Below are 27,193 nucleotides of genomic sequence, written 5' to 3'. Positions count from 1 at the left end.
ACATAGCGTGAGGGAGGATCACGCCATTCCCCCCAGTTCCCTCTCCCCCTCGAACAGGCGCCCCGGACTGACCAGAGGAGGCGCTAGTGCAGCGACCAGGACCCACATCCGGCTTCCCACCCGCAGACATGGCCAATTGTGTCTATAGGGACGCCCGACCAAGCTGTATTAAGCTAGTCTAAACCTTAACTCATTTACGGTGGATTTGGCTGATAGGTTTATTTGTTATGGCAATGCCCACTGTGACTGCTGATCAAATGGGTTTCTTTTTATAGGAAGGTTTCTTGCACCTGCGGGTAGGACAGGAAAACACAGCGTCCTTCCTGTAAACCGCTTCCTCTCCTGTCTTGTTCCATGTGTGGCTGTATGCGATGGCACTGTGTACGAGCGCGTATTTGACCCAAACGTAAAAGGCAGTAATCATGGCACTTTTTGACATATCAGTGCACATTGTTGTCGAAGTCAGATTGGGAATGTAGTATCGTGCTGAAAGGGCTTGTTCAGTGGGGAATCTGTTTTTAGATAGAGTGTTTAAAGCCAGGAAAGCTGGCCCTAAACACGAGTCTCATTCCACATTCTCTTTCATCTCGGGCTGCTTCATCAGCAAAAAGAAGCCACGGCCAATTATTACGTGGTCTGAATGTATTACTTTGGAGTTGAGCAATTTTACATGTGGGTATTGTTTCGACAGCCAGCCATAGTCCCTGGGGGTAGGGCTCTGGGCCTTTTTAATCTATATCCAAGAACATATAGGCCTAAAGCCATTCATTTTTGTATTCAGTAGTCTTTTGTAGTTCAATGGGTAGAGCCTGGCACTTAGTCTACTATGGTTGGGGCTTCCATTCCCGCCGAACCCATGCAGTGGTGGCTGCTGTGGAAGTCTCCCTTTATGCATTTGTCATAGATTAATGCGTGGATTATTTACAGATGTTTATCTTATCTGTCTGAAGAGTCTTGAAAATCACAGATAAAAGCGTCTACTAAAAGAGAAAATGTAAATGGTTGATGCACACAATTCTTTCTGGGTCTTATTTGGTAGAATGAGGTAGTATAATAAGATGCAAACCTCTGTCAAGCAGCTAGTTACGAGACGATGTTAGATTAGATTAGATTGTTTTATTGGTGGAATTTGTTGTTGGTACACAAACTCTGTAGCACAATACTTATACATGGACAACAACAGACCCTCCACATATTATCATGAATAATACAGTTACACAATAACAGTAATAAACATAACACGCATAACAATTGGGTGAATGGTGGTATTTATGCCAATGGTGTGTGAGGAGGGGACTGTAGGGAGGAATTCAGAGTGCTGATGGCTAGGGGGGAAAACATGTATGTGAAGTGTTTAGTCTTAGTGGACAGTGAGCGACCTGTAGTGCCTTCCTGAGGGAAGGAGCTGGAAGAGGTGATGAGCAGGATGTGAGGGGTTGGAGATGATCTTCGTTGCTCGCTTTACAGCTGAGGGGAGTGGGTTGCCTATGATTTTGGATGCCTTGTTGACAATCCGCTGCAGTTTTTTCCATGTTTGACTGTCCGTGCCGCCATACCATACTGTAATAGAAGATGTTATGATGGACTCGATAATGGCTGAGTAAAGCAGAACGAGCAGTTGATGTTTGATCCGGTATTTTTTAAGCTGCCGAAGAAAGTAAAGTTGTTGTTGAGCTTTTGCAATGATGTGTTCAGTGTTAATTTTCCACTTCAGGTTATTGCTGATGTGTGTTCCAAGGAATTTAAAAGAGTCGGTGGTGGTGATGGGGTCTCCGTTCATTTGTATGGGTGTTTTGGGATTTGGCATGCATCGGAGGGCAATAATGAGTTCTCGGGTTTTGGCTGTATTAAACAGAAGGTTGTTGATTGTGCACCAAGTGACAGCTTGGTTTACTGCAGTGTGGTACTGGGTTTCATCATTGTTGTAGATGAGGCCTACAACGGTTGTGTCTCATGCGTATTTTATTATTTTCACAGAGCTATCCGTGGATGTAAAGTGGGTGGTGTTAAGTGAGAAGAGCCAGGGGGAGAGAACACAGCCCTGAGGAACACCTGCACTGAGGGTAAGAGGGTGAAGGGTTAGGTTATTAACCTTCACCCTCTGTGGCCTGTTCCACAGGAAGCTCCGAATCCAGTGGTATATGGCTGGGTCAATGTTCATATCCACGAGTATGGTTAAGAGTTTGAGTGGGTTGATGGAGTTGAATGTGGAACTAAAGTCTATGAACAGGATGCGGGCGTACGTGTTTGGTGATTCTGCAGGGTATGGTAGAGGGCTATGCTAACTGTATCCTCAACAGACCGGTTGGCTTGATAAGCAAATTGATATGGGTCCATCATTGGGGAGGTGCAAGAGTTCAAGTGTGACAGAATGATGTGCTCAAATGATTTCATGGCCACAGATTGTTGGGCAACTGGTCTGAAGTCATTGAGGCAGGTGATCTCTGCTGTTCTGTCCTTTTAGACTTCTGAAAGGAGAAGAGAAAGCTGTTATTTTCAAACAAATCCGATAGTGGTGCCAAACTGTAGCAGTAGTTCAGAGAGCAGACAGTAAAAACTGGGACTTCCTCAATGACTACATCTTCATGTGCTTGTTACTGTAAGGGACTTTTGATAACAGTATCTATAAAAGCCATGTTTGTTAGTATCAAAACCAAAAAAACATGGAGTCAGTTTCTATAATGACTCAGACACTTCTAGTTTATTACACCCGTCCATCCATCCATCCATTATCCAAACCGCTTATCCTGCTCTCAGGGTTGCAGGGATGCTGGACCCTATCCCAGCAGTCATTGGGTGGCAGGCGGGTAGACACCCGGGACAGGTCTTCAGACCATCACAGGGCAGACACACACGCCCACACACACACACACACACACACACACACATACATTGCACCAGAGTGAATATAATTTGTTCACTGTTTAATAGGGAGGTCACTTGCAAAGTGCAGACCAAGGACCACTTGCGGTTATGTGGTAAAGACAGTGATACAGTTTTGACATTACATCATCAATGGTGGCCTTGCAATGAGAGACCAAACCTTATCAACAATTCTGTGGCCTAATTTCTGAGCTTGAATTTGGGGTGACATGGCTCAGGAGGTAGAGCGGGTCGTCTAGTTATCAGAAGGTTCCTGATTCGATCCTTGGCTCCTCCAAGAGAGTGTGTTGAAGTGTCCTTGAGCAAGACACTAAACCCTTAACTGCTCTTGATGAGCAGGTTGACACCTTGCATGGCAGCCTCCCTGATCAGTGTATGAATGTGGGTGAATGTGAGGCATCCACTATAAAGCGCTTTGAGTGGTCGGGAAGACTAGAAAAGCCTTATGTAAATTCAGTCCATTTACCGTGAAAATGTGTGAGAACCCCTGGAATAGGCTGCTACATTAAATTTCCTCTCCTGTGTGTGTATGTGTGTGTTTTTTGTTTTTTTTTATTCCCAGGCTCTTGGATGCTTGTTGTACAAGCTGTGTTTCTTCTCACTTCCATTTGGGGAGAGTCAAGTCGCCATATGTGATGGATCCTTTATCGTTCCAGATAATTCCAAATACTCCTTCAAGTTGCACTGCTTAATCAGTAAGTACATGGTTCAACAACACGCTGCCAGAGTTACTAAGTGTCTCTAACAAAACTATACGGACAGTGTATGGCTGTTGTTTTCCTATGACCTGGAGTGCAGCCCAGGAACCTTAGGAAACGCCCTTCTGACAGTCTCAGTCTGAACTCTGAGGGCTGAAATTCATGAAGCAGTTTGTGTTTGGCTCCATAGTACAGTGTGACAATTTTTCTTTTTTACCTTTGACATTCAAAATCATTCATTAAAAATTAATATTAATCCACTCGCACACATGCAATCCATTGCATTAATATCAAGATTTGTAAAATCATCGAGAGAAACAAATGTTACCTACTAAGTAATGAACTACTGTAAGCAGTAATATCTGGTATAATTTTAAACACAACTAGTATTTTACAGTATCATGGTATAGTGAACATATACTAAACATATATAAACACATACTAAACAGTATATGTTTATGTTATAACAGTTTGTTATGAGTATAAACATATACTAAAATCCTAACACAAATGATACGCAATTTAGAAAGATGTTATATTCATAGATGGCGGCACGGTGGTGCAATGGTAAGCGCGGCCGCCTCACAGCAAGAAGGTCCTGGGTGCAAGCCCCGGGGTTGTCCAACCTTGGGGGTCGTCCCGGGTCGTCCTCTGTGTGGAGTTTGCATGTTCTCCCCGTGTCTGCGTGGGTTTCCTCCGGGTGCTCCGGTTTCCTTCCACAGTCCAAGGGCATGTAGGTTAGTTGAATCGGCCATACTTAATTGTCCCTGTGTGTGTGTGTGTGTGTGTGTGTGTGCGCGTGCGTGCCCTGTGATGGCCTGGCGGCCTGTCCAGGGTGACTCCCCGCCTGCCGCCCAATGACTGCTGGGATAGGCTCCAGCATCCCTGAGAGCAGGATAAGCAGCTTGGATGATGGATGGGTGGTATAGTGAAATTAAATTTAAGCAACAGCTCAACAAATTAACTCTGCAAACTCTTTATTCCGTTGTTGACCGGTATCTGTTGGACATGAGATGTACCCTTTCCTTAAATCAAAAACTCCTGGATTCATTAACCTCAGCCCTTTCCTATCAGTAGGTGTCAAATCAAGCACAACGGGTAGCAGAATATTTTAAAGGATTCAGTGTTGATGAGCTTGTGTCATTTGGCTGCCGTGCACCAAGCTGCAATGTAATCCTATGGGGCAATAGTGTTTGCCAGATGACTTTGAGAAAGGAGCTCTTTTTTTTTTTTTAGCATCAACAGACTGAGAATATTATTAGAGGAATCTAAAAAGCTTTGGCAATGATATCAGCCGTGGAATTATATATTATATATCAACAGACTTTCCATTATGAAAAGACAATACCAGTAACGTCAGTCAGCGCAGCGATGTTTTTCCACTGTCTCCCTGCAACATCTCACTCCTTACGGGATTATAGGGTAAAACTTGTGTTCTGGTGTAGAAATGGATTGTTACTGTTCAACTCCATGACTGATAGCACAGCGAAGGCTCTTCAAGTTCCTCTCATAACATTCTGAGCCTGATGATGCTAAAAACAGAGCTCTTTTAGTGGACGTTAATTGGTGAGCACATTTGCCCCGAAGGCCCGATGGATTACATCACAGTTGTAGCACAGTAGTCAACTGATGTTGGCTTGCACAATACTGAATCTGTTTAAAATATTCTGCTACCTGTTGCTCGATTTGACTCCTCAAACAGTAGGAGACTAACACTTGCGTTTAAAAAATACAGTTTTCCTTTACGTTTTGGTTTCTGCAACAAGCATGCCGCTGAGCAGCCACATGAACAACATGCAGAAAGACTGCCACCTCAAACGGAAGAGATGCAAGAGATACTTGGTCTCTAAAGGGTAGGCACCTGCGTGAGCACACCTCGCTAAAGTACTACTAGCGATGTTATGACAGTTGCTTCAGTGAACAATTCTGCTTCCTTCAAACCTAAGAAACATTATTCACTGAATCCTTCATGAACAGCACATGTTGAAAAGCAAATGATGAAGTATCCAAACAGACGTACTTGAATTCTTCATTGCAAAGGATGTGTCTGTATGTGTGTGAAGGCACACGTATGATTGTATGTGTGTAAAACCTCCTGCAGACTGGGTTATTTGGGCCATCTCAGACGAAAGATAACTAAACGTGGCGATATCTTCGGTCGTGGCTCCAAAACGGTGGTCCTACATTGTACTGTGAGACAGGTTCAGAGACGGCCGTTATTGTGGTCTTGTGACCGAAGATAACCTGGGACAAAAGTCTGACAATGTCAGAAATTTAGGATGACTGCTATGTGACTGCTGCTACGACTTACGTCTACTAACCAACCAATAGAAATGCAGCATGAAATGACGCACTGATCAGTGCGACGCAGAATCTTTGCTAGCGCTAAACACAAACTAACAGACTGTTATCATCTGTGACCCAAATGCCATGGATTCAACAAAATGAACAACAAAATGAGCTGCGGCGACTATTGAAAGGACTCGATTCCTGCTTGGCGTCATGTTGCTTGACCAGCGGCGTAGCTTGATTACGCGCGCTGATGCGGCACGCTTGCTGATGCAACACACTTGCTGATGCGGCACACGTGCTGATGGCGTTTTTATGGACTCGTGTCGTAGCCTGTGATTCAGTAGGTGTTATCGTACAGTCTACATACATCACACTTGATGTCGTACCCAAGTTTGTTAGATCCATATCGCACAGTGTGGCTTGCAATTGGCCGGATACAGCTAGGGAGGAAAGGGGGAAAAAAAAAGAGAGTATAAAGCACTGCTTTATACAAGACAGTGAACAAAAAAAAAATGCATCAGTCGGTAAACCACAATTATTCTTTCTAGATCAGTGACCTGTGTTGGCTCTTTGTTAGATTCTATGTATAATCATAGCTCAAAACCATTGGATAATTAAATGATATTATTTTATATTTCATTGTTTTGCACAAAGTATCTATAGTTAAAAATGTATCAATACAGTAATATGAGAAACTGCAGTATGTAGTATCTAATATTTTTTCTTGTGGGTTTATATAAAATCATTCCTAAGTTAAACCCTCACACATTTGCTATGTTTTAACAAAAGGGGCACGCCGCATACAAATGAAGATTGTCATGTTGTGTGTTGACTTGTACTGTTTTGCTGTGTGTTTTGAAAGCCAACTCTCACTGATTTAGTACATTATCTTTATGTCACTCAACATGAGTTAGCATATTTCGCTTGCTCGTGGTCTCTCTGGCTTGGCACACTGTGATGACTGCTGCTTCCTTTCAAATGGTTTCACTTTGCCAGTCTCATCTCCCCAGTTAATCAGAGCAGGGAGGATCCTTCCCGTATGAAAACACAACAACGTACACCTCTGCACGTCTTCATGCATGGTCAGCCTACACCTCTGTAATTTTTTGGCCAATAGTGCCACCAAGTGGCTAAAGAGGAAAAGTGCACACCAGCCACAAAAACGTAACCAGTTTCCCAGCCATGTGTGTATAGTACACATGCCACCAGGGTCCTCGCTCACTCTTCTGTTTCCACTTCCTCTTGCAGGATATATGCTCGAGCCCGACCAAGAGAAGAGACCAGACATCTTCCAAGTGTCCCACTTTGCCTTCAAGCTAGCTGGGAAAGATTGTCCAGTGCCAAATCTCTTTGTGAGTCACTGTGAATTTGCACTTTCAACCTCCAGCATCCCCGCGACCCTGAGAGCAGGATAAGCGGTTTGGATAATGGATGGATGGATCCTTCCAAGTATATAATCCCATATAATGAATAATTGAATTTCTCTCTAGAACTCCCCCCTCCCCACATCCCTGCCAGAGCCACTAACAGCTAGTGAGGTTGCTGCAAAGAAGAGTATGACGAAAGCCAGGTATGACCAAGACCCGTGTTTTTATTCACCAACACTCCAAAAGGAAAAGAAGTCCACTATAAAATTGCAGTGTTTACTCTAAATTGGTGTTGTTTTGTTCTAATGTTTAGTTTTGTTTTTGATCTAAAATACAATTTTGAACTATTTTACTCTGGATTTTTACGTTCGTAACATTTCCATTCATTCAAAAATAAGCCATTGTGACATTGGTGCAGGAAAACCGACAGTGCAGAAATTTATTTATTTATTTTTAAACTCTCATATTGATGTTCACTTCCTGGCACATAAAATAATATAATAAAATATTATAGCAAGTTTTTCTCCGTACTAATAAAGCATCTATTTAAGTATTCAATTATGCGTAGTACAGCGACAGTAGTAATTCTCATACACAACATGGACTACCATCTCTGACAACATAGACTATCATATCATTATACATGTCGCCCGTGGGCATCCCTGCATAATAGACTATTATAAACGGGGAGTTGTTGGTCATGAGAAACCAAGTCAGACATTTAACCATTGTTTTTCTAGAATAACAGATGCGGTGGGACCCACAGAAACGTCAATAGTACCTAGACAGAGGCCAAAAGCCGCCAGTAGCAGCGTGCTGCCCCTTGCCAACTCCGTCACCCCTGTCAAGATGCCTGTGTCTTCAGCAGTCATCAGCAATGGCCAGAAAGGTACTAATTTCATGTTAGTGATATTGACTTGAGTGTTGTGTTATTTACACCCCATCTTTCATCTGAAACTAGCCAGGTCTCAGAGAAAGGAAATTGCCACACTTTCCCAGACTTGACAGATAACATTCATGTACCACAACTGAAATGAGCCTTGCATCTTCCAGAATCATCCCAGCAAAACGAATTAACGGAAAAGGACGTTTTTTGGTTTGAAAGGTTCCTTCAGTGCAATGCATGAAAAACAAAAAGATAACACTGGAAACTACTCACTGACTCTTATGAGCACAGACAAACGCAAACATGTATGGAAGAACTAAATCATACACGGGTGGGTCTTTTTAACATGTAGGTTTGGTGCATGCCATGCTGTACTTTCCTTATCATAACCTTTTCAAATGTTCCAGTTTTTTTTATATGTGCAACTTGGTGCCAAGTTTCACTTTATTATCCATTTAGGAAATGAATATGGTCACTGGTGCAAATACATGCCCATACATACGTGCACAATAACAGTACATAGTACACAGTATATACAGTACATGCACAATAACAGTAAAACATCAAAAAAGTTCAATACAAATGATAGCAGTTGTAAGAGTACCTCATATAATAACCATGTTCTGCTCACCCCAACTACAAAACAGAAGTCATAATTGACCAGAATAAAAATCTGTAAATAAATGGATAAATAGCCTAAAAACATTTGTGCAGGGTACAGAGCCCATGAAGTATCGGGTTCCTACCATCACTGAAAATGCAGTTTGACTATGTCAGATTACAAGACTGACACTTACGGTCATGGAACAATGATGGGTTTTCTCTGAAGTAAACTGCACAATGAATGGGAAATGAAAAAAAAGAAGGAAAAAACCCCCACAAAAGATAACACAGTTAACACTCATCTCCCACAACTGATCCGCTGACCTCCCGGCTTCATCCATGATATTTAGTTGCAGATTGCCCTCCTTTTCAAATGTTTATTTATTTGAGGCAATATACATTATTCCCACAAGTTCCAAATCCATTCATAAGTGACAAAACTGTTCTTTTTGAAGACACATTCGTAGATGAAGTTTCTATAGTGTAAATCTAGACCCAAGGAAAGTGAAATGAAGAACATCTCAAATGAAATGGGGGAATGATGGGTATCAGAATGTGAAAAGCAGGAACTAGCAGTTTCTGTAATAGGAAGAATATGCATATGGTGGGTCTCTACTGTATAGTATTCACACATTTGGTATAATTTCACTGGAGAAGAACATAACATATTTTTAGAAAAACTTAATCACAATGTGTGTGAGGGAAAATTGGGGGATTTTGATGTCAGAGGGTGATTTTAAATGCAGTACAGTTATACGCACATGAGAATATGCAGATACAATATATATCAATGAACGGAAAACTTATTCATTCACTATACCCACTTAATCCAGTTCAGGGTTGCAAGGGGCTGGAGACTATCCCCGCAGACCACCCTGGACAGGTTGTCACCAATCACAGGACCTAAACACACGATTACACACCATCTACACCGATGGGCATTTTAGAGTCTCCAAATCACCAAAGATGCGTCCTCTGGCAGACTCCATACAGAAGGGTTTGACTCAAACCCAGTGCTTTCTTTTAAAAAGTTTTAATAGATTCATCCATCAATATGTGTCCACCTAGCTCCCACCCCTGGCTCTGGGCAGCCAGCTCTTCAGCTCCAGGCTCAACCCCAGCCCCAGGCCCAGCCCCAGCCCCAATCCCAGCCTGGCATTCATCACCACAGAGTCCTCCAGCAGCTCCAGCCCGGAGACCTGCGACTGCAACAGCTACAGCAACATCAACAACAACACCCACAACAACAAGTTCAGCAACAACATGCCAATACGCAGCAGCTCCAGTACCTCCAGGTAAGACGCAGCGCTCTAACACACATGCTGCCTGCAGATGTAGACTGTCAGTTTTCCCAGCTTCCATCCCCGAGAGCGATTCATTTGAAAACCAAACTTGTGTACTTTATACTAGCTGTCACAGGTATGAACAAAGCTGGTTGAGTGGCACAAGGTCCCCCCCCCCCCACTTCAGTCACAATATAGAAATTTGGTTCTCCTATGACATTAAACAAAACATTTTCTCAAGTCAGGATAGAAGCAGAATAAACGTATGAAGAATCATTTCTAAAACCGCTGTTGTTACACAGGGGACTACTACACCACTGTACCTGCCATCCTGGCAGCTTTTTGCACATGATGTACACATTTTCATATCATAGCACTTAGGAGAAGTTATTCCACCAAAAATGCAGATTTCCGATAAAGCAGACAAAGACAATTCCATCAGCAGGCAGATTGTGAAACCTTGAACTTTGACCCTTGAAAGTATGAGCCTGTCTCCCTTTTCCTGATCAGTACCAACAGGCTTTGCAGCAGTCTATTCAGCTCCAGCAGCAGCAGCAGATGATGATGCAGCCTATGTACCAGCAGCAGGTAGCACAGGCCCAAGCCCAAGCCCACTACGCAGCTATGGTGAGTTCCCACCACAGCCAACCTGGTCAAAGACGAGGCTGGGTTTAATCTAAAGCGGGCTCAAGTCAGTTGACGTTAGTTGATTTACACTAAGTGAAGTACACTACCAGAGTCAGAGGTCCCATTCCGTGTGTAACTCATTTCTCAGATCAATCATGGCACCAACACTGTCAGAGGTTCAAGTCCTTATGTACTTCAATTGGTAGAACAGGCCACTGCTACGGGTATCAGGACTGTGAGATCTATTTCCTGAGTTCCTGAGATCAGTTGGCAAAGTATGAATGGGACTCACTGCAAGGGTTAGGATTACCATTCCCACCAGGGCCACCACATAATAGATGCTGTTGTTGAAAGGTGCTTTGGATAATATCATCCACTAAATGCCACGTTATTGTAAGTGTTAAAAGCCATACAAGCTGTTAGGAGACTAATTTTAAATCCTAAAATATTTCAGCAGATGACAGAGGCAACAATAAATGGCAGCAAAACTTTGATTAACACACACTTAGCGTGAAATAACACACTGGCTGAGGGCTGGCTGTTTCATCACATCAAAATTGCCTAAAATTATCCTCTCTAGAATATTCCTCCAAACACTGGCACCCAGTTTTTTTTTTCCCATTCTAATCACTGCACCACTGTGCCAAACGGTGCTGGAAGCAGATGCTCCAAGTTCCTACTTATTCTGTCCAAATATCCTTAAAGTTGGCTATTTACCCACCGAGCGCACCAAAACACGGCAAACACAGGTCCTCCAAATACCCAGTGGTAGGGCGTAGCAATTTTTAGCCCGTTTCCCACCGGACGCTCACCATCTGTTAAATTTCAGAGGCAATCTGGTCCAAGGGGATGGAACAGAGGGTGGAGAAGCGAGTAGTTTCCTCGGTGTTAAAACAGGACATATGATGCGATTATAGCAGAGGGAAAATGACACAAAGTTCTCTGCCATTGCTCTCCATCTCCACATGCTCTGCGAGTACTCAGGAAACCAGGGCTCGCTCGGTTGACCCTCAGAGTGGTAGGAGTGAACAAGACGGGCTGTAAAGTTGAAATATTTTGCTACCACTGTTATTTCAGATGGTGCCATGCCATCAGAATCACAAACCAAAAAATATGACTGGGCACAAAGAAAGAAAAATAATATAACTTTGCATTTTTGTTTGGTATCCTCTGTATACTATTCAGATTGTATAAAGGAGGTGGTGAGACAGGTTTGCTGTAGACTAAATCTATACTGATGTGTGTGTAGGAGCTAGCATTACTAGTTTAGAGTCATACAAAAAATATTTTGCATGTTTGTAAGTGGTAATATGAAAACAATAAATATGAAATGGCAGCTCAGCTATACAGTCTTGAAAAGCAAATGATGAAGTATCAAAGCAGATGTACTTGAATTCTTCATTGCAAAGGATGTGTCTGGTGTGAAGGCACACATGTGATTGTATGTGTGTAAAGCCTCCTAAAGGCTGTGCGATTTGGGCCGTCTCAAACGAAAGATGACTAATCATGGCGATATCTTTGGTCATGGCTCCAAAACGGTGGTCCTACGTCGCACTGTCTGTGACGTAAATGAACTTGAAGTTGAATTTGCAAGTGGGCGGGTGCTCTTCCACAGCTGTGGGTCTGATGTGTGTCAGAAATTACAGACAAGAGAAACAACAACAACAAAAAAAACGCTAAACCCAGAGGAGGCTTTGGTGAAACAATCATCAGATAGACAGCCTGTGTTTTTATTCACTAAACAGCTGCTTTATAGCCTACCTGCAGTTCAGTTTGCATTTGGTCCATCACCTCTGACAGTTCAGCTGCACTCGGAAGAATCACACAGGAGGATATTTTCTCTACTGGGTATTATTTCTATTGCTTACACGGCGGTCCTTCAATGCGGCCTGGGACACGTGCATGTACACTTCAAATCCGATGTGGACAAATGCATCCAAGGCCACTTCCGAACGTGGCCTGAGCAATCACATTTCAAGACGATGCATTGGGTGCATTCACACCTGTATTTAGAGCTGTCCACTTGTGACCGGATCACCCAAGACACACGTTAATGCCAGATGTAAACGAGGCCGGGGAGTGAAAAAAAATCTGATCTGAGCAAGCACTTGGAATTGAGCACGAAGGCTTGCAGTTTAAACATAGTCTTACATTTCTCCTTCCTCTCTCTCTCCACCTGCCCTCCCCACCCAGTTGTTGAGTCCACAACCACATCTAACTACACGTAATCACTGAGTGGTCATGGCTGTGTGTGGTGATATCCATGTCCTTTCATTTCCCTTTCCTCTGTTTCTCCCTCTCTTCCTTTCCCAATTAGCTGCACCAGTACCAACAAGCTTTTGTCCAACAACAACAGCAGCAGCAGCAGCAGCCTCTCCCCTATCTCACCTCCCCTCTTGAGTTCCAGCTGCCCCTGGGTTCCTATAATGCCACCACACCCAGGGCAGGAGGCGGGGCTGGAACTTGCCGGATAGGGGCACCCTCCCCTGTTGAAGCCTCATATGCTAACCCCAGGTAAGAATCCTGCTCCCTACCCATGCAGCTCCATCATCATTTTAGCCTTCAAATATGATTAGATTCATCAGAAATGTTCTCGATTCAGTACAGGTACAAGATCTGAAGCAGTGCATTTGTTGTTGTTGCTTTTTTTTTTCCTAGTAGGGTGGTGTGGGCTGGGAAGGGGTGTAATGGTAAATTTTGTTATATACAAAGGTACATTCTGTTATTGAAAATGGTCAGAATGCAAAAGTGCCCTGAAATAACAATTACCAAAATCATCCAGATTAATGATTGTGATTCCAATATCTAAAACAGCTATTGAGATTATTATTGTTGTATCCACAATCACACAGTCCTGCTGTCAACGGATCATGTCACATTTAATCCCGACCCCAACTCTAACCAGTATTGGGTGTAAATGTGGTCTCTTTGCAGTAGAAATCCTCTCCTTGGTACAGATGGGATCACTCCGCCTTCTCAAAGCTATAATACTGCAGTCAGCAACCCCCCAGACATGTCAGGCTGGAACCCTTTTGGAGAGGACAACTTCTCCAAGCTGACCGAGGAGGAGCTCCTTGACCGCGAGTTTGACATGCTCAGAGCAAGCAAGTAGCTTTTCTTTTTTTGCTTTTGAAGACTTGGAATTCAGTCATGAAATAGAAAACTCAACCTTTATTCCTCCTTTGCTATTAAAAAATCATGACCTGCTCATATTTTTAAAATACATCCTGTTAAACCCCACTACACTTATTCACACTTCATGTAACATACTCATATATATGGTCATGCAGTCATCGTCCTTCATCACTGACTCACAAGTGCAAACTTCTAAAATGAATAGACTGATATAATTATGACACATATACAGGCATGGCCTTACTGTCCTCTGGAGGAGTAAGCAGTTTGAGCTCAACTACCATATTTATTGCACAAGAAGAGTAACGTCCCAGATGAGTGGAGCAGGAGTTAGGGGTTAGCATGTGTAATGACTGACCTGTTTTCTCAAAAGGGGAAGACACACAGGCGAAAAAAACAAAAATGAGTAGTTGCTAACTAGGTTAGGGTTGGATGATATGTACAAATTTTCTTAATAGCCATTGTCAGCCCAACAATAAGCGATTGCTAATATAGCCAGCAGAAATGTGGGCCCCGAGGACCAAACTTGGGGACCTGTAGTCTAATTAACTCCACTAATTAGCCTCCCTGTGTTCTCATTCTGTTTGTAGAAAAGCCAGTGGAAAGGACATCCAGCATAGAAACAGAGCGACTGCCTGCTTCCTCCAACTCTGCAAAGCCCCTCCCACCCGAGGATTTGTTTGGATCGGTCCCCTTTCTGGCCAGCGCAGGCAAGTCTTAGAGGGAGTCTCTACCGTGAAGACCCAACACTGTGGAGCCAAAAAAAAAAACCCTTCCCACTTCCCCTCCCCCACATTCCTCAGAACTCCCCCCATCTACGACCTTCTGGCCCCTGTGCTACTTCCTCTGCACCTACCTGACTTCCTGTCAGGGACTGCTATGCTGCACAAACCCCCCAAGATGGGGTCTCAAATAACCAATGATCCTTCTATTTTTGGTTTTGTTTTCTATGGTCATTTAGTCAATGAGAGTTTTGCTTCTGTCGTCTTCAGTGAAGCATTATGGGAAGTTGAGTATTAGGTGACTGCTCCTCTTTTGGAATAAGATCTTATTTATAAGAATGGGGAATAGAACAGCTTAGTGCTTTGGTCTAGAGAGACACAGTCGAGCCCAAGTGGATTGTGTAAAAGCACTTTTTTAATTTGCTTAGTTCAGATCTGGCTTGCTCCGTGTAACTTTTGAGCATAAGTTGACTTACTTGGGTGATGGGTTGTGGATTCATGTCTAGCTCAGCAGGTAGAGCATGGTGCTGCTACTGCCAGGGTTAGAGGTTCTACTCCTTGTGTAGCTCCTCAGGTAAGAGCACAGCTGCAACAGCACCAGGTTGAGGGGTTCAATTCCCTTTGGTTCCACCCATGCCTAAAGTTTCTGTGCTCATGATAGTTAAAGGCACTTTGGATTAAAGTGTCCACAAAATGGCAAAGTTCATAAGAAGAAGTAGAAGTAGCCAGCTCTCTGGTCGTCCTTGTGAGTGTCACTCACAATACGTAGAAGACCAAGTGATTAACAGTGTGATCTGGAGAGGAGTCAGAGCTAAGAGCGGAACATGTATCGTGCAACACAACTGGCGCTTGGGTACATAGTGAAAATGCTAAATTGAACTTATTTAAGCAAACAGAGTTTCCAGTGCTATGGCAGTTTGCCATCAGCTTACATCCCATATACCATAGTGGTCCCGCAGCTATTAAAATCCCCAAATGCAAATATTCCCTACAAACTTAAGATATTTTTTTTTTGTTCGTTTTTGGACGACCCTCAAGTAAGCCCATAGGCTTACTTATCAAAACAGAATGCATGCAGTTAGTGCCCATTAGAGATGATAACCTTGGTATAAAATGTGAATATGAAAGGGTAGTAGTTCTCGTAACGACGCAGCAATAAGCTTTCATGCCTATGTACAAAATGTGAATAGGTGATCGTTTTAATAGGTGATTTAGAAACGATGTTTGTAATACACAGAATATATTTAACAGCTAATGATATCAACATTGGAAAAACTCGAGTGTTTTTTAGACTGGAAGAACAGACTGTCTTTTTATAAGCAAACCCTCCCTTGCGTCTTTACAAAAGCTTAAAGCAACTGCATCAGCTAGAGTACGGAGTAGCGTAGAATAGCAGACAGCAGTGACGCCGTGTTACCCCGTAAACACCTAAGTTAGCGTGGAGTTAGTTCATCGTCTTAACTTTGTTACTTAGTGTGATGTGTCTGTTTCTGGTGAAACTGAGTGGACAAATGACCAAAAAAACCAAACTAAAATGAACACGTAAATGGGACTAAAACCAAACGGTTCGGACTTTGTCAGTGAGATTCATGTCCGGTCTGGAAAACCCAGCTTTGGTCTGGGTGTCGTTTCAATAGGCTGACATGAGAAAATTCTGACAAATTTTTGATCGGCCTACAGCTTCTTTTGTGTCCCTTTACAGTGTGTGTGTGCTTGTCAGTTTCAGCTGATTTTCTAGTTGTTTCATTTCCCTGTCTGTGAATTCACACCGCCGCCTGCTTGCAGAACCAGTTTTTCCATGACTAGAGAAACCCGTTGCAGGATTGTGGACACTTGTCATTCTTGTTTGTCCGTGCAAAAGAGGTGGCTGTTGAATTTACAAGTGACTTTCTTCAACACTTGATCCCGTACCGGTGATATTGATGTTATTGGCTCACCTGTCCCTGCAGCCAGCAGGCCTCGACTTTAAACTAGCTGTCACACCTATGTACCTGCAGTCTGAATGCAGTTTTTAGTTCACTTCCTCCTTTACTTTCAGAGACGAGCGTGTCTTTCAGTCCTATTTAGTTTTTCTTATTTTTCATATTGTTGGAAGTAGGCTGTTACTTCAGTCTTTACTTTGAGCTAGAAGTGCCTTGCATGGCATTTATACTTAAAAGTAGAATCTGTGATATCAGGAATTGGTGACCTCTGTGCATTTTTCTTTTTCTTTTCTTTTTTTCTTTTTTTGGCTAGGCTTGTGCCGATTGGCGATTGAATCGTATATTGAGGATTGAAGGGATGATCGACGATTAGTTTTCCTACGCTGATATTAGGGCAGTTTTAACTAATTTACTAACGTTATAAAAGTAATCTCTAGAATCTACACCCTGCTGTGCATTTAGAGATGTTTCTTGTGGCTCGGCGTGTCCACCCGCTGAGCCCCGTCAGTCAGCACGAGTGGATTTTAAATCCTTAATCACAAACCAGTTTGCTGTCTCTTTCCATGGATCTGACACACCCCATGTCTCCTTCCTCCATATGCTTGCTCACCAGAACTTTGCTCTGTGCTCCATAAGAGTAGTTAACATACGACACAACGTATGATTGTGACAGCAATCGGATCATCTATCGGTGATCTCGAGTAGCTACGACTGGACTACTTGATAATAGAAACGATCATCCAACCCTACATTTTTCTGTATTTTAGTGGTGCATTTTTTTCGTTGTGGTGTAGCTGTGGGATGGAGCTACACCTCCTAGCCCCGATTCACCACCTGAGGATACCTGCAATAGCACACTTTTTGGAAGTTATGAAAGGCTATTGACTTGCACAGTAAAAATGTTGAAAGGTGGGCGTCACTGTTAAATCCTCTTAGCAATTTTAGAGCCCTCCATTGCTCAGAAGCGTTCGATGCTGAGAGCAATCACGGGCTTGTGCTGTGGCCAAAGTTTGGTGCAGGCACGGATCAAAGTCAGTGGAAAGAGGTGATATCAACAAGCCACCATCTTTTCAATTGAAAAATGCTCAACTTGAGCGACAAATTTGCTTTCAGCGAGCCAGTAAGTACGGCTCCCTCTCAGTCAGATGGAGACGGAGTTGGACTCGGTTGGAGTTCACGTTAAGTTCCATATGGTCACTTTAAGAATGTTAGCTTAGCGTGGTTTTGCCAACTATACAAATAAATCGATACCTAATGTTATGCAGATCTCAGGGCAAAACAGAGGCGCAGTGGTTGGCAGCATGGTGACGCAGTGGTTAGCGCTGTTGCTTCACAGCAAGAAGGTCCTGGGTTCGAACTCCGGGGTTGTTCAACCTTGGGGGTTGTCCCAGGTCGTCCTCTGTGTGGAGTTTGCGTGTCCTCCCCGTGTCTGCGATGGGTTTTCTCCGGGTGCTCCGGTTTCCTCCTACCATCAAAAGACATGCATGTTAGGGTTAATACTCCAGTCTGTGCCCCTGACCGGGGCATGGCAAGACGAACTGGAGTTGGTCCCCGGGTGCTGCACGGTGGCTGCCCACTGCTCTTAGCTACACAGCTAGGATAGGTTAAATGCAGAGCATAATTTCCTTACGGGGATCAATAAAGTATATCAAAATCAAATGATAAAAAATTGCCTCTGTCCATTCACGCTGCATTGTTTTGCATTGTGCCAAAGTTTGCCGTTGCTTAGTTTGAACACGCCATAAACGTGGGCAATTTCATGACTCTGCGATAATAAGAAGTTTGTGCATCACAGCTCATACTCGCTCACAAGCTAGCATCACCCCTCCCTTCTCCCTATCTCAAATCCAACCCACAACAAAACGGCGGGGCAGCATTGCATAGAGGTCATTAAATCTCCAAATGACAGATTCTGTGTTTGACTGTTATGCTAAACTGTTACACAATACTGGCCAGTAATGCCAACAGAGCTTCTCGTTTGCTGTTTTGAAGAATGATGCCAAAACATTGGAACTTTGATCCATTCTTAATGATCTCGCGTACGGTGGGGAAATCGACACCAGCCACGAGCTGTTACATTTTGGCTGAGAAACTGTACCAAAAGTACAGGGCAATAACAGCCACTCAGACCAACCATAATTTTGCTTCAAGGGATGAAGTCAAGAATAGTGAAATTACGCGTTCGGGTGGCATGGCGGTCTACTCCATTGCCTACCAACACGGGGATCGCCGGTTCGAATCCCCATGTTACCTCCGGCTTGGTCAGGCGTCCCTACAGACACAATTGGCCATGTCTGCGGGTAGGAAGCTTGATGTTGGTGTGTGTCCTGGTCGCCGCACTAGCGCCTCCTCTGGTCGGTCGGGGGCACCTGTTCAGGGGGGAGGGGGAACGGGGGGGATAGCATGATCCTCCCACGTGCTACGTCCCCCTGGTGAAACTCCTCACTGTCAGGTGAAAAGAACCGGCTGGTGTGACTCCACATCTATCGGAGGAGGCATGTGGTAGTCTGCAGCCCTCCTCGGATCGGCGGAGGGTGTGGGCGGAGCAGCGACCGGGACAGCTCGGAAGAGTGGGGTAGTTCAAGTACAATTGGGGAGAAAAAGGGTGAAATTAGAAAGAAAAAGAAAAATAGTGAAATTTTGGGCTGGAAACCAACCACTGTGGCTGGTGGTTGTTGAGCTCGTCAGCATTGCTGTAACTTTGTGCTCTAAACTAAAACCATGGAAGTGGCGTACTCGGTGTATGCTGGGAAAAATGTTACACCGGAGCAAGACTACAAAGACACTTCTCTTCAAAATGGTGAACATTTTGAACCGTGTAACACATGGACCATACAAGCCAAACGGGCTGTATGTGTGAGACTCTCACCCTGCTGGTGCCGTCGTGCCTCGGCACAGCAAGTTAGACGGTGCGCCACCCTCACTCACCCATACAGACGTGAAATCTGTTGCACTGGTTTTGTGCTGGTTTCACCGGTAAAACCATGTTCAGTTGCTTTGCCCCGAGGTAAGTTGGGAGTGAACTTGGGGAGAACCCGTAAACGTCTGTCCTTTAGTGTCACGTGGTGTGTTTTCATTTCACCGCTCACCCGATTTCCTTTGGAACTGGTGAAAATCCGAACTCCGAGTTCACCTGTTGTTCCTGCTGCCCCGTTTTCTTTTCGTTTCCATCTAGTGAGACAGCCATACTCAGAAACATCTTGTTCATGCAGCGGGTTGGTGGAGGGTTGTAACGGGGGTAGGTGGTTTTTTTTCTTCTTCTGTAAAATAAAGAATTTGGTGAAAGGGAGTAGTAGAACCATTTATTGCACTTTATAAACGAAAAACAAGTCCAAGAAACGGAGAAACATCAGCCTGGCCTTTATGCAACGGTCAAGACCATGTCAGTGGTTTTCACGTGTAGATTATGAATATTTTATGTTTACATTTACATTTTTTTTTCTTTTTTTGGGGGGCGTGGTTCCCCGTTTTCAACATCATCAGCTTTAAACTTTGCTGAGGCAGTGCGGGCACCAGACGCCATGTCTCGACTTTTTTTATTTGGACTCGCTGACATCGATGGGATGTGTCGGTTGATCATTTTCTCAACCCCTCAGAAACGAGTTTAGTCATGACCAGATGTGAATGACTGGTGTCTCATGCCGAAAATATACAAGTTTAGATGAATAAGTTGTTAAGTATGTTACTTTTTGTGTGTTTTTCTCAGCAGGCTGTGTACATGGTCTTGTATCATACTGTGAGTGTGAATGTATCTTAAAAGAATGTTACTGATAAATAAAAAGAAAATCCAAAAGCAACGTACACTTTTGATTGTTTTTTTTACGGCTTCTTCAGATAGAGATAATCAAGAGGGGGGGACATTTTTGTGTTTCTGGGTTTATGGCGAGCTGGGTGTGTGCACACCGCTGTGCCTCATGAGCAAGATGTTGCTGTTGATATGGCTGTTCTGTACTCTGGAAAGGGAAAACACATTCAGAAATCGGACCAAACTGTGGTACTGATTGAAACCAAGTTAACAGCTTGTGCCACACGCACACACACACACACACACACACACACAGAGGGGGGGGCTGGGATAGCTGTTCCCCAGAGACGTAGTCTGCTCTCACAGTCCTTGGAAAAACCCCGCGGCGATCGTAGCGAGCGATCTGTACCGAGGGTGTTCATGTCGGATGTCGGCAAACGTGCTGGGTGTCCGTCCACCTTCTTTCCTTCTCGCTTGGATGTGTTATTCGCACAGGTGAATGATAAGAGGTCAGGATTTAGGTAGAGTTACACATAGCACCTACCAACACGGGGATCGCCGGTTTAAATCCCCATGTTTACCTACCGGCTTGGTCGGGCGTCCCTATAGACACAGTTGGCCGTGTGTGTGGGTGGGAAGCTGGATGTGGGTATGTGTCCTGGTCGCTGCACTAACGCCTCCTCTGGTCAGTCGGGGGCGCCTGTTCGGGGAGTGGGGGGGGGGCTGGGGGGAATAGTGTGATCCTCCCATGCACTATGTCCCCCTGGCGAAACTCCTCACTGTCAGGTGAAAAGCGGCTGGCGATTCCACATGTATCGGAGGAGGCATGTGGTAGTCTGCAGCCCTCCCCAGATCGGCAGAGGGGATGGAGCAGCGACCGGGACGGCTCGGAAGAGTGGGGTAATTGGCCGGATACATTGGGGAGAAAAAGGGGGGGGGGAACCCCCCCCCAAAAAAAACAAAAAAACAAAACCAGAATGACACACAGCAGTTTGTAATGTATACTGTGGTCTTAACAGAAGAGGAGCAGCAGTGTGATGACCACACTGGATGTGTTTTGTTTACCCTGGACAAATGGCTGTGTCCGATATTGAACCATAAGAGGCATACTCTCAAGACCCGGACCCTACCTTAACCAGAGGGTCGTAAACAATGAGTCTGAATAATTAAGATCTGTTAAAACTGACCAAATCACTGACGGTAACTGGATAAATATAATGGCTAAGTCATGTTTGGTTTGGTAGCTGTCATTTAAAGGCAGCTGGATTTAAGTTATAATGCCAGCGTCTTAAGTAACGGATGTATTTCGTGGTAGTCCGGTACGGGTTACGACTCCATCCCCACTAATCTCTGCAGCCATATTGATGACACCCCCCCCCCCCCCCAAAAGATCAGTTGTATTCACTTTAAAATTGAATATATGTATATAAATCCTGCAGTCACCTACTCTGTTTGGGGTTCAACCTGCTGGTCATCAGAGTACATGTTGGCAGCAGAACTGATTTTTGCTCGTACCCTCACAGGCACATTTGGAATAGTCTCTGGCGTTTGCTGAACACGTCCTCATATGTGTAGCTCACGTCATCATGCTGTCCGAAGAGTCAAGATAAGAAATAGAAATGTGGTAAACCTGCGGACCTGTGCTACACTGCTGCTATTCATCTCATCTTATTAGAAAAGATAAAAGGTTGACCAGGCAGGGATTCATAGATGATAGAACCCATTATGATACCTGCTGTCTCACGCACACGCACACACACACACCTCACATGATTACACATATTATTTTTACCAAAATAGGTCTTGGATCAGGTTCACGTATGTTTTTGTAGATCATCTGTTGACGCTCCCCCCCTCCTCTTTTCTCCCCGGTTGTATTTTTTGTCCAATTTACCCCTTACCCCATTCTTCCAAGCCATCCCGGTCGCTGCTCCACCCCCTTTGCCGATCCCGGGAGGGCTGCAGACTACCACATGCCTCCTCCGATACATGTGGAGTAGCCAGCCGCTTCTTTTCCCCTGACAGTGAGGAGTTTCGCCAGGGGGACATAGCGCATGGGAGGATCATGCTATCCCCACCCCCCCAAACAGGCGCCCCGACTGACCAGAGGAGGTGATAGTGCAGCGACCTGGACACATACCCACATCCGGCTCCCCACCCGCAGACACGGCCAGTTGTGTCTGTAGGGACGCCCGACCAAGCCGGAGGTAACATGGGGATTCGAACCAGCGATCCCCATGTTGTTAGGCAACAGAATGGACCACTACGCTACCCGGGCGCATCTGTTGACAATTTAACTCATCTTCTCCCATTAAGTGAAGATTGTGTGTCTCAGTAAAAACTGGATATCAAGTGAAAACCCCTTAGGCTCAACTCATAAATGTAAATTGTTTAGAGTTTTCCCCTCGCAGCGTTGTCAGAATGACATTGGGTCTGCTAACCTAAAGCAAGGCCAGTAGTGAAAGGCAGTGTAGAGAGGCAGATGTGTCTGTTATGGCAGTAGTAGGTATTCTCCATCCCTGTCAACATTTGTTCCAGAATTCAGACAAGACTACAGTTGTACTTAACACTTCACAAACTGCTGGGTTACCACTTCTACACACGTGCAGCAGCTTTTGGCTTGTCGCCAGCAAGTTTTCCATGCACAGCTTGTTTTAAAATTTTAAGATATATTTTAGAGGGTCCAATCTTGCCATCGCCACCCTCTGTCCCCCAGAAAGAATATGGGGGGGGGGGGATCACATTTGTTTGTTAGGTTGAGATCTATGATCCTGGATTTTCCAATGGACAGTGAGACTACCTCATCCAAAGAGGTGGAAATGGTCAGATGTTGTAATCCACAAAGAGTTGGGTAACTCATCACATGCTGCACCTCGCCTTAATATGTTGTGTGAGAGAATCCCTACATTGCTTCCCTGTTGTCACTGTTGTTGTTTGTTCATCAGGAGTGTTGCTTCTGGCTCTGTCATTGCATCCTGCCAGTTTGGATGTTTTTAGATGGCAACAGATTTCCAGTTTGGTGCACACAGCATGGGGTTTTGTTCTGATTTAAATGTGCTGAACAGTTTGCAAAAAATTCCATTCAGTTTGGAGAGTGACCAGTTGCTAATTGGCCAAACTTATTGATAATATTCTTATAAACCTTAGAAATATTTTAAGTAACACGAGTGGTGCCGGTGTTGCTTTTCCGCCAAATGCCACATATGTGTTGGCATACTAAGAAAAAAAAATCTAGTTGTACTAGCCAAGCAAATATGTACTTGCCTGTGGAGTGAATGAGATGAGAAGATGAATGCAATCTTAAAACAGTCCACTTTGAGAGTTTTGAATTTAAAGGAACCATCTATGGTTCTTAGAAACCAGGGCCATCTCATTTCTTCTGCTTCTAAGCCCTCTGCTCGTATTTTAAGTGTATGTGGGGCAAGACTCAGCAGCTTTAGGAGCATATGAGATTTGTAATTCTCTTCTGCTGTTCCTTCTGCTTCAATATTGGACAAACTGTTGGGATTTGTTCTCGGTTAAAAAGAAAAAAAATCTCGGATGTCATGAAGGACTACTTTGGGAAATCCAGATAGCAGCCAAGTAATCCTCACTGAGTAAAGCCACGTCTTTGTAGCAGAGAAGTTAAAATGCATTGTTATTAAAGTGGGACAATCATTCTTCCGCTATTCCTTTTTTTAGTGATCTTTAAACCCTTGATCTTAATCACACTTGAAACTTGGATTTTCTTCTTCATCGTCAAGCTGTTCACGCTTATCTGTAGAGCGTTTTCTTGGATTGATGAAGATGTGGAAGTACTCAAATAAAGAAGTGTGGTATAAGGACTTTAAATGCAGAGTCATGTATTACAGAACATGACCTGGTGCACATTAAAAATATTGAAGTCCTCAACTCCAATATTTATTCTCTTACGGTAATGTTTCATTTTGTCTTCTACCCATAGGTACCGATGCAAGAAGTACTGACAAGACTAGTGAAGACCCTAGTGTTTCTGCCCCTGTGCCAGCAAGTGTAGAAGAGCTGCAGCCACCTGCAGCGAAGGAGCACAAACCAGGCAGGAAGAGTAACTCTGCTGGTCTGCACAACCGCAGACCAGGTGAGGATTCGGACAGCGACTTTGAGTCTGACCCACCTTCCCCAAAGAGTAGTGAGGAGGATGAGCCTGAGGAGGATGAAGGCCTGAACAGCGAGCATGGAGAATTTAATGATGACACTGAGCCAGAGAACTTGGGACAGAGGCCACTGCTCATGGACTCTGAGGAAGAGGCAGACGACGATGATGATAAGCACAGTTCTGATTCAGACTGTGGTCCTGGCAGGGCCAGGGGACGCTCAAAGAAGCTTCAGGGTGGCAAAGGAGCCACGGCCCGAAGAAGTCCTCGGGAAGATTCTGGTACGACTCTGATTACCCCTCCTGAGTCACCTAGAGGAGAGGCGAGAGCCACCCCGAGCGTCAACGCCATGGATGTTTTTGGCGCCACTCCTTTCCTTGGAGGCACCAAGCCACCCTCCGTGCCCTCAGAGAGCACAGACATCTTTGCCAAAGCGCCTTTCAGACAAGTAAGCCATGAACAACTCGCTGTAGAAGAGTTTGATGTCTTCACCAAAGCACCGTTCAACCGGAACCTCTCGAAGTCGGGCAAGAGCAGTGGTGACATTCCAGTGGGCCAAACTCCACCTGTCTCTCCCGAGGGCATTGACATTTTTGGCTTCTCCCCCTTCCAGCCGGGTCCCACTGCACCGCCTCCCACCACCTCCAGGAGTGCAGAAGACATATTCCGTACGTCTTTTGATGAGGCACCCAGCCCACAACAGCAGAGGCTCAAACAGCGCAGCCTGCAGAAGCTTTCGTCCCGCCAGAGAAAGACTAAGCAGGATGCCAGTGCTGGTGGCAGCAATGGCAAACGTCATCACGGTACACCCACTGGAGGTCGGAAGACCAACAAGCCCACTTTCCGCACCCCTGAGCGAGTCCGCAGACACAAGAAGGTTGGTCGAAGAGACTCGCAAAGCAGCAACGAGTTTCTAAGTACATCTGACTCTAAAGAGAATATAAGCATCGATATCACCATGGGGGAAGGGAAAGACAAAGGAGCTTCTTTGCCTGTAGACGATGCTATGTTGGACCCATTTGGAGCCAAACCCTTCCATCCTCAAGATGCTAGCAAACACAGCCAGTATCAAGGCCTGGCTGACGGCAAGGGTGACATGGGCTCAGCCAATGCCAGATCCTGGATGAATAATCTTCACGGTGCACTTGGAGAAAGCAACATCATGGATGATTTTGGGGCGGTGCCCTTCACAGAACTTGTAATTCATGGTGGTCCCCAGCAGCAACAGCAGCAACCACCCACACAGCAGGTGGAGCTGGACCCCTTCGGAGCTGCACCTTTCCCCTCAAAGCAGTGACTATCTCATCTCGTCTTCCAGAGTGCACATACAAGCATACTCTATCAATCATAATATGAAATGCGTACAGCTGAAATAACCTTCCAGGTTTCAGCTGGGTAATGGAGTTTTACCTTCAGCCAAACATGAACAGACAAGCTAACCATGTCCCAACACGGTATTAGAATATTTTAAAATGTCACAAATCTGAAAAAGGAAATCTCTAAATCCTGTGGAGTATGGGTGATGTATTCCAGGTTCTGTATGCATATCTTTCACCTGTAGCTGTTTGCTGAGAAGCCTTTTATGCTGCATCTGTAATGCTTGAGACTTTGAATGAGGAGGAATGGAGACTTTAAATCCACTCAGTCGTACTGTGATCACAAGCTTGCTCAATGTTTGACTGCTTGATTCGCCGCAAAAAAAAGCTTAGTTTATGGCTTGCCTTCTGATCTACCAATAAGATTTTTTTAGCACCATAAAGCCTTACCTGAGCATGGCTCTGCCTTGCTGCACAGTACCTCGGAAACCACATCACAAATGGCTTGATGTTGCCCTGTTGTGTCTGTGGAGTTGTTCAGAGTAGTCCATTAACCACTTACTTTAACCCATTTTAGATCTTTTTCTATGCATAATTTTACAGTAGTCCCAGCGTAGCGATTAAGGCTGCGATTTTTGTTGCATTTATACCTTTTGAATACTAGAAGGGATCATTTTTTTTGTTTGTACTTATTAAAATCGATCTGTTCATTTGGATGGTTTTTTAGGCTGATGATAATTTTTTTTTCTTTTTCTTTTTTCTTTTAATTTCCCCTGATGAGTAAGCCTTTGTGTGAGTACTGTGTTCAGTTTCGGGTCAGAAATGAGGATGAAGTAAAATCCAAATCAGCAGTGAATTATTAGTTAGGAGTTGGGGCAAAGTACTTTACTGCCCCTATAAACAGACTTAAGTCCCAAGCTGTACTGCGGTTCTCTCGATGCCTGATGGTGTACTTCCAAAGTCTATGGCTACACCCTCTAAGGATAAAAAGGAGTTTAAACACCTTAAAAAGACAACTCTCCTTTCTTGAGGAAGTAAACTGGTGTACGCTCGGGAGTGCCAGTCATCATCATCATCATCATCATCATCATCATATACTTAAAGGGAAACTGTTGACTAAACACTCTTCTGAGGGTGATTTGAAATCAGGTCAGTTGTCCACACGAATGCACGTTTCACCACTGAATCCTGCTGTCTCATCTTCAAGTCACAATGTCCCTGCTTCATCTAGTTCTCTCTGTCCGACATAGACGGCCTTAAGTGCTTACTGACCATTGGCATATTCACTTTGACTGAAACCCGCAGGTTGCTGTGCTTTCACCAGTGGAACCATTTGATACAACCCATTTTTCTTTTTTTTTGTCTTTTTTTCCCAGGAGGGTTCATCTTTTGTAATATTTATCATGCTATACTGCTGTCTGATGCAATAAAACAACTGATATTCATTTCAGTGTAATTCTTCCAGTCTGCCTGTCCCAAATGATTGTATTCGTTTTATTTGTTCTTCATGTTAGTGCGGGTTAAATCCTCTGGCCTTTGTGTGTTGACATTTTCGTAGATTCTGCACAATTAAAAGTTGCATAGGGCCCATCCTGCACAATT

The 27,193-nt window shown here is 44.3% G+C and overlaps 1 protein-coding gene across 2 annotated transcripts in view; it reads left to right on the top strand.

Moving 5' to 3' along the window:
• The window catches only part of bmp2k (BMP2 inducible kinase), a 95,935-nt gene extending 68,909 nt beyond the window's left edge, over positions 1-27,026 (top strand). The window contains exons 7-16 of one of the 2 annotated variants that reach the window (XM_056287151.1): positions 3,446-3,578; positions 7,122-7,225; positions 7,364-7,443; positions 7,981-8,129; positions 9,798-10,024; positions 10,523-10,639; positions 12,957-13,153; positions 13,577-13,743; positions 14,365-14,484; positions 24,107-27,026. In XM_056287151.1, coding sequence (XP_056143126.1) covers positions 3,446-3,578; positions 7,122-7,225; positions 7,364-7,443; positions 7,981-8,129; positions 9,798-10,024; positions 10,523-10,639; positions 12,957-13,153; positions 13,577-13,743; positions 14,365-14,484; positions 24,107-25,572 — 2,760 coding nt within the window. In that variant the 3' untranslated portion in view covers positions 25,573-27,026. Of the gene's footprint in view, positions 1-3,445; positions 3,579-7,121; positions 7,226-7,363; positions 7,444-7,980; positions 8,130-9,797; positions 10,025-10,522; positions 10,640-12,956; positions 13,154-13,573; positions 13,744-14,364; positions 14,485-24,106 lie in introns of both variants that reach the window. The other variant, XM_056287150.1, reaches the window with a different exon arrangement.
• Positions 27,027-27,193: the final 167 nt, after the last annotated feature.

This window comes from Lampris incognitus, chromosome 1 (genome assembly GCF_029633865.1).
Source record: "Lampris incognitus isolate fLamInc1 chromosome 1, fLamInc1.hap2, whole genome shotgun sequence".
NCBI classification, from domain to species: domain Eukaryota; kingdom Metazoa; phylum Chordata; class Actinopteri; order Lampriformes; family Lampridae; genus Lampris; species Lampris incognitus.
This window is presented reverse-complemented; position numbering and strand designations above follow the sequence as displayed.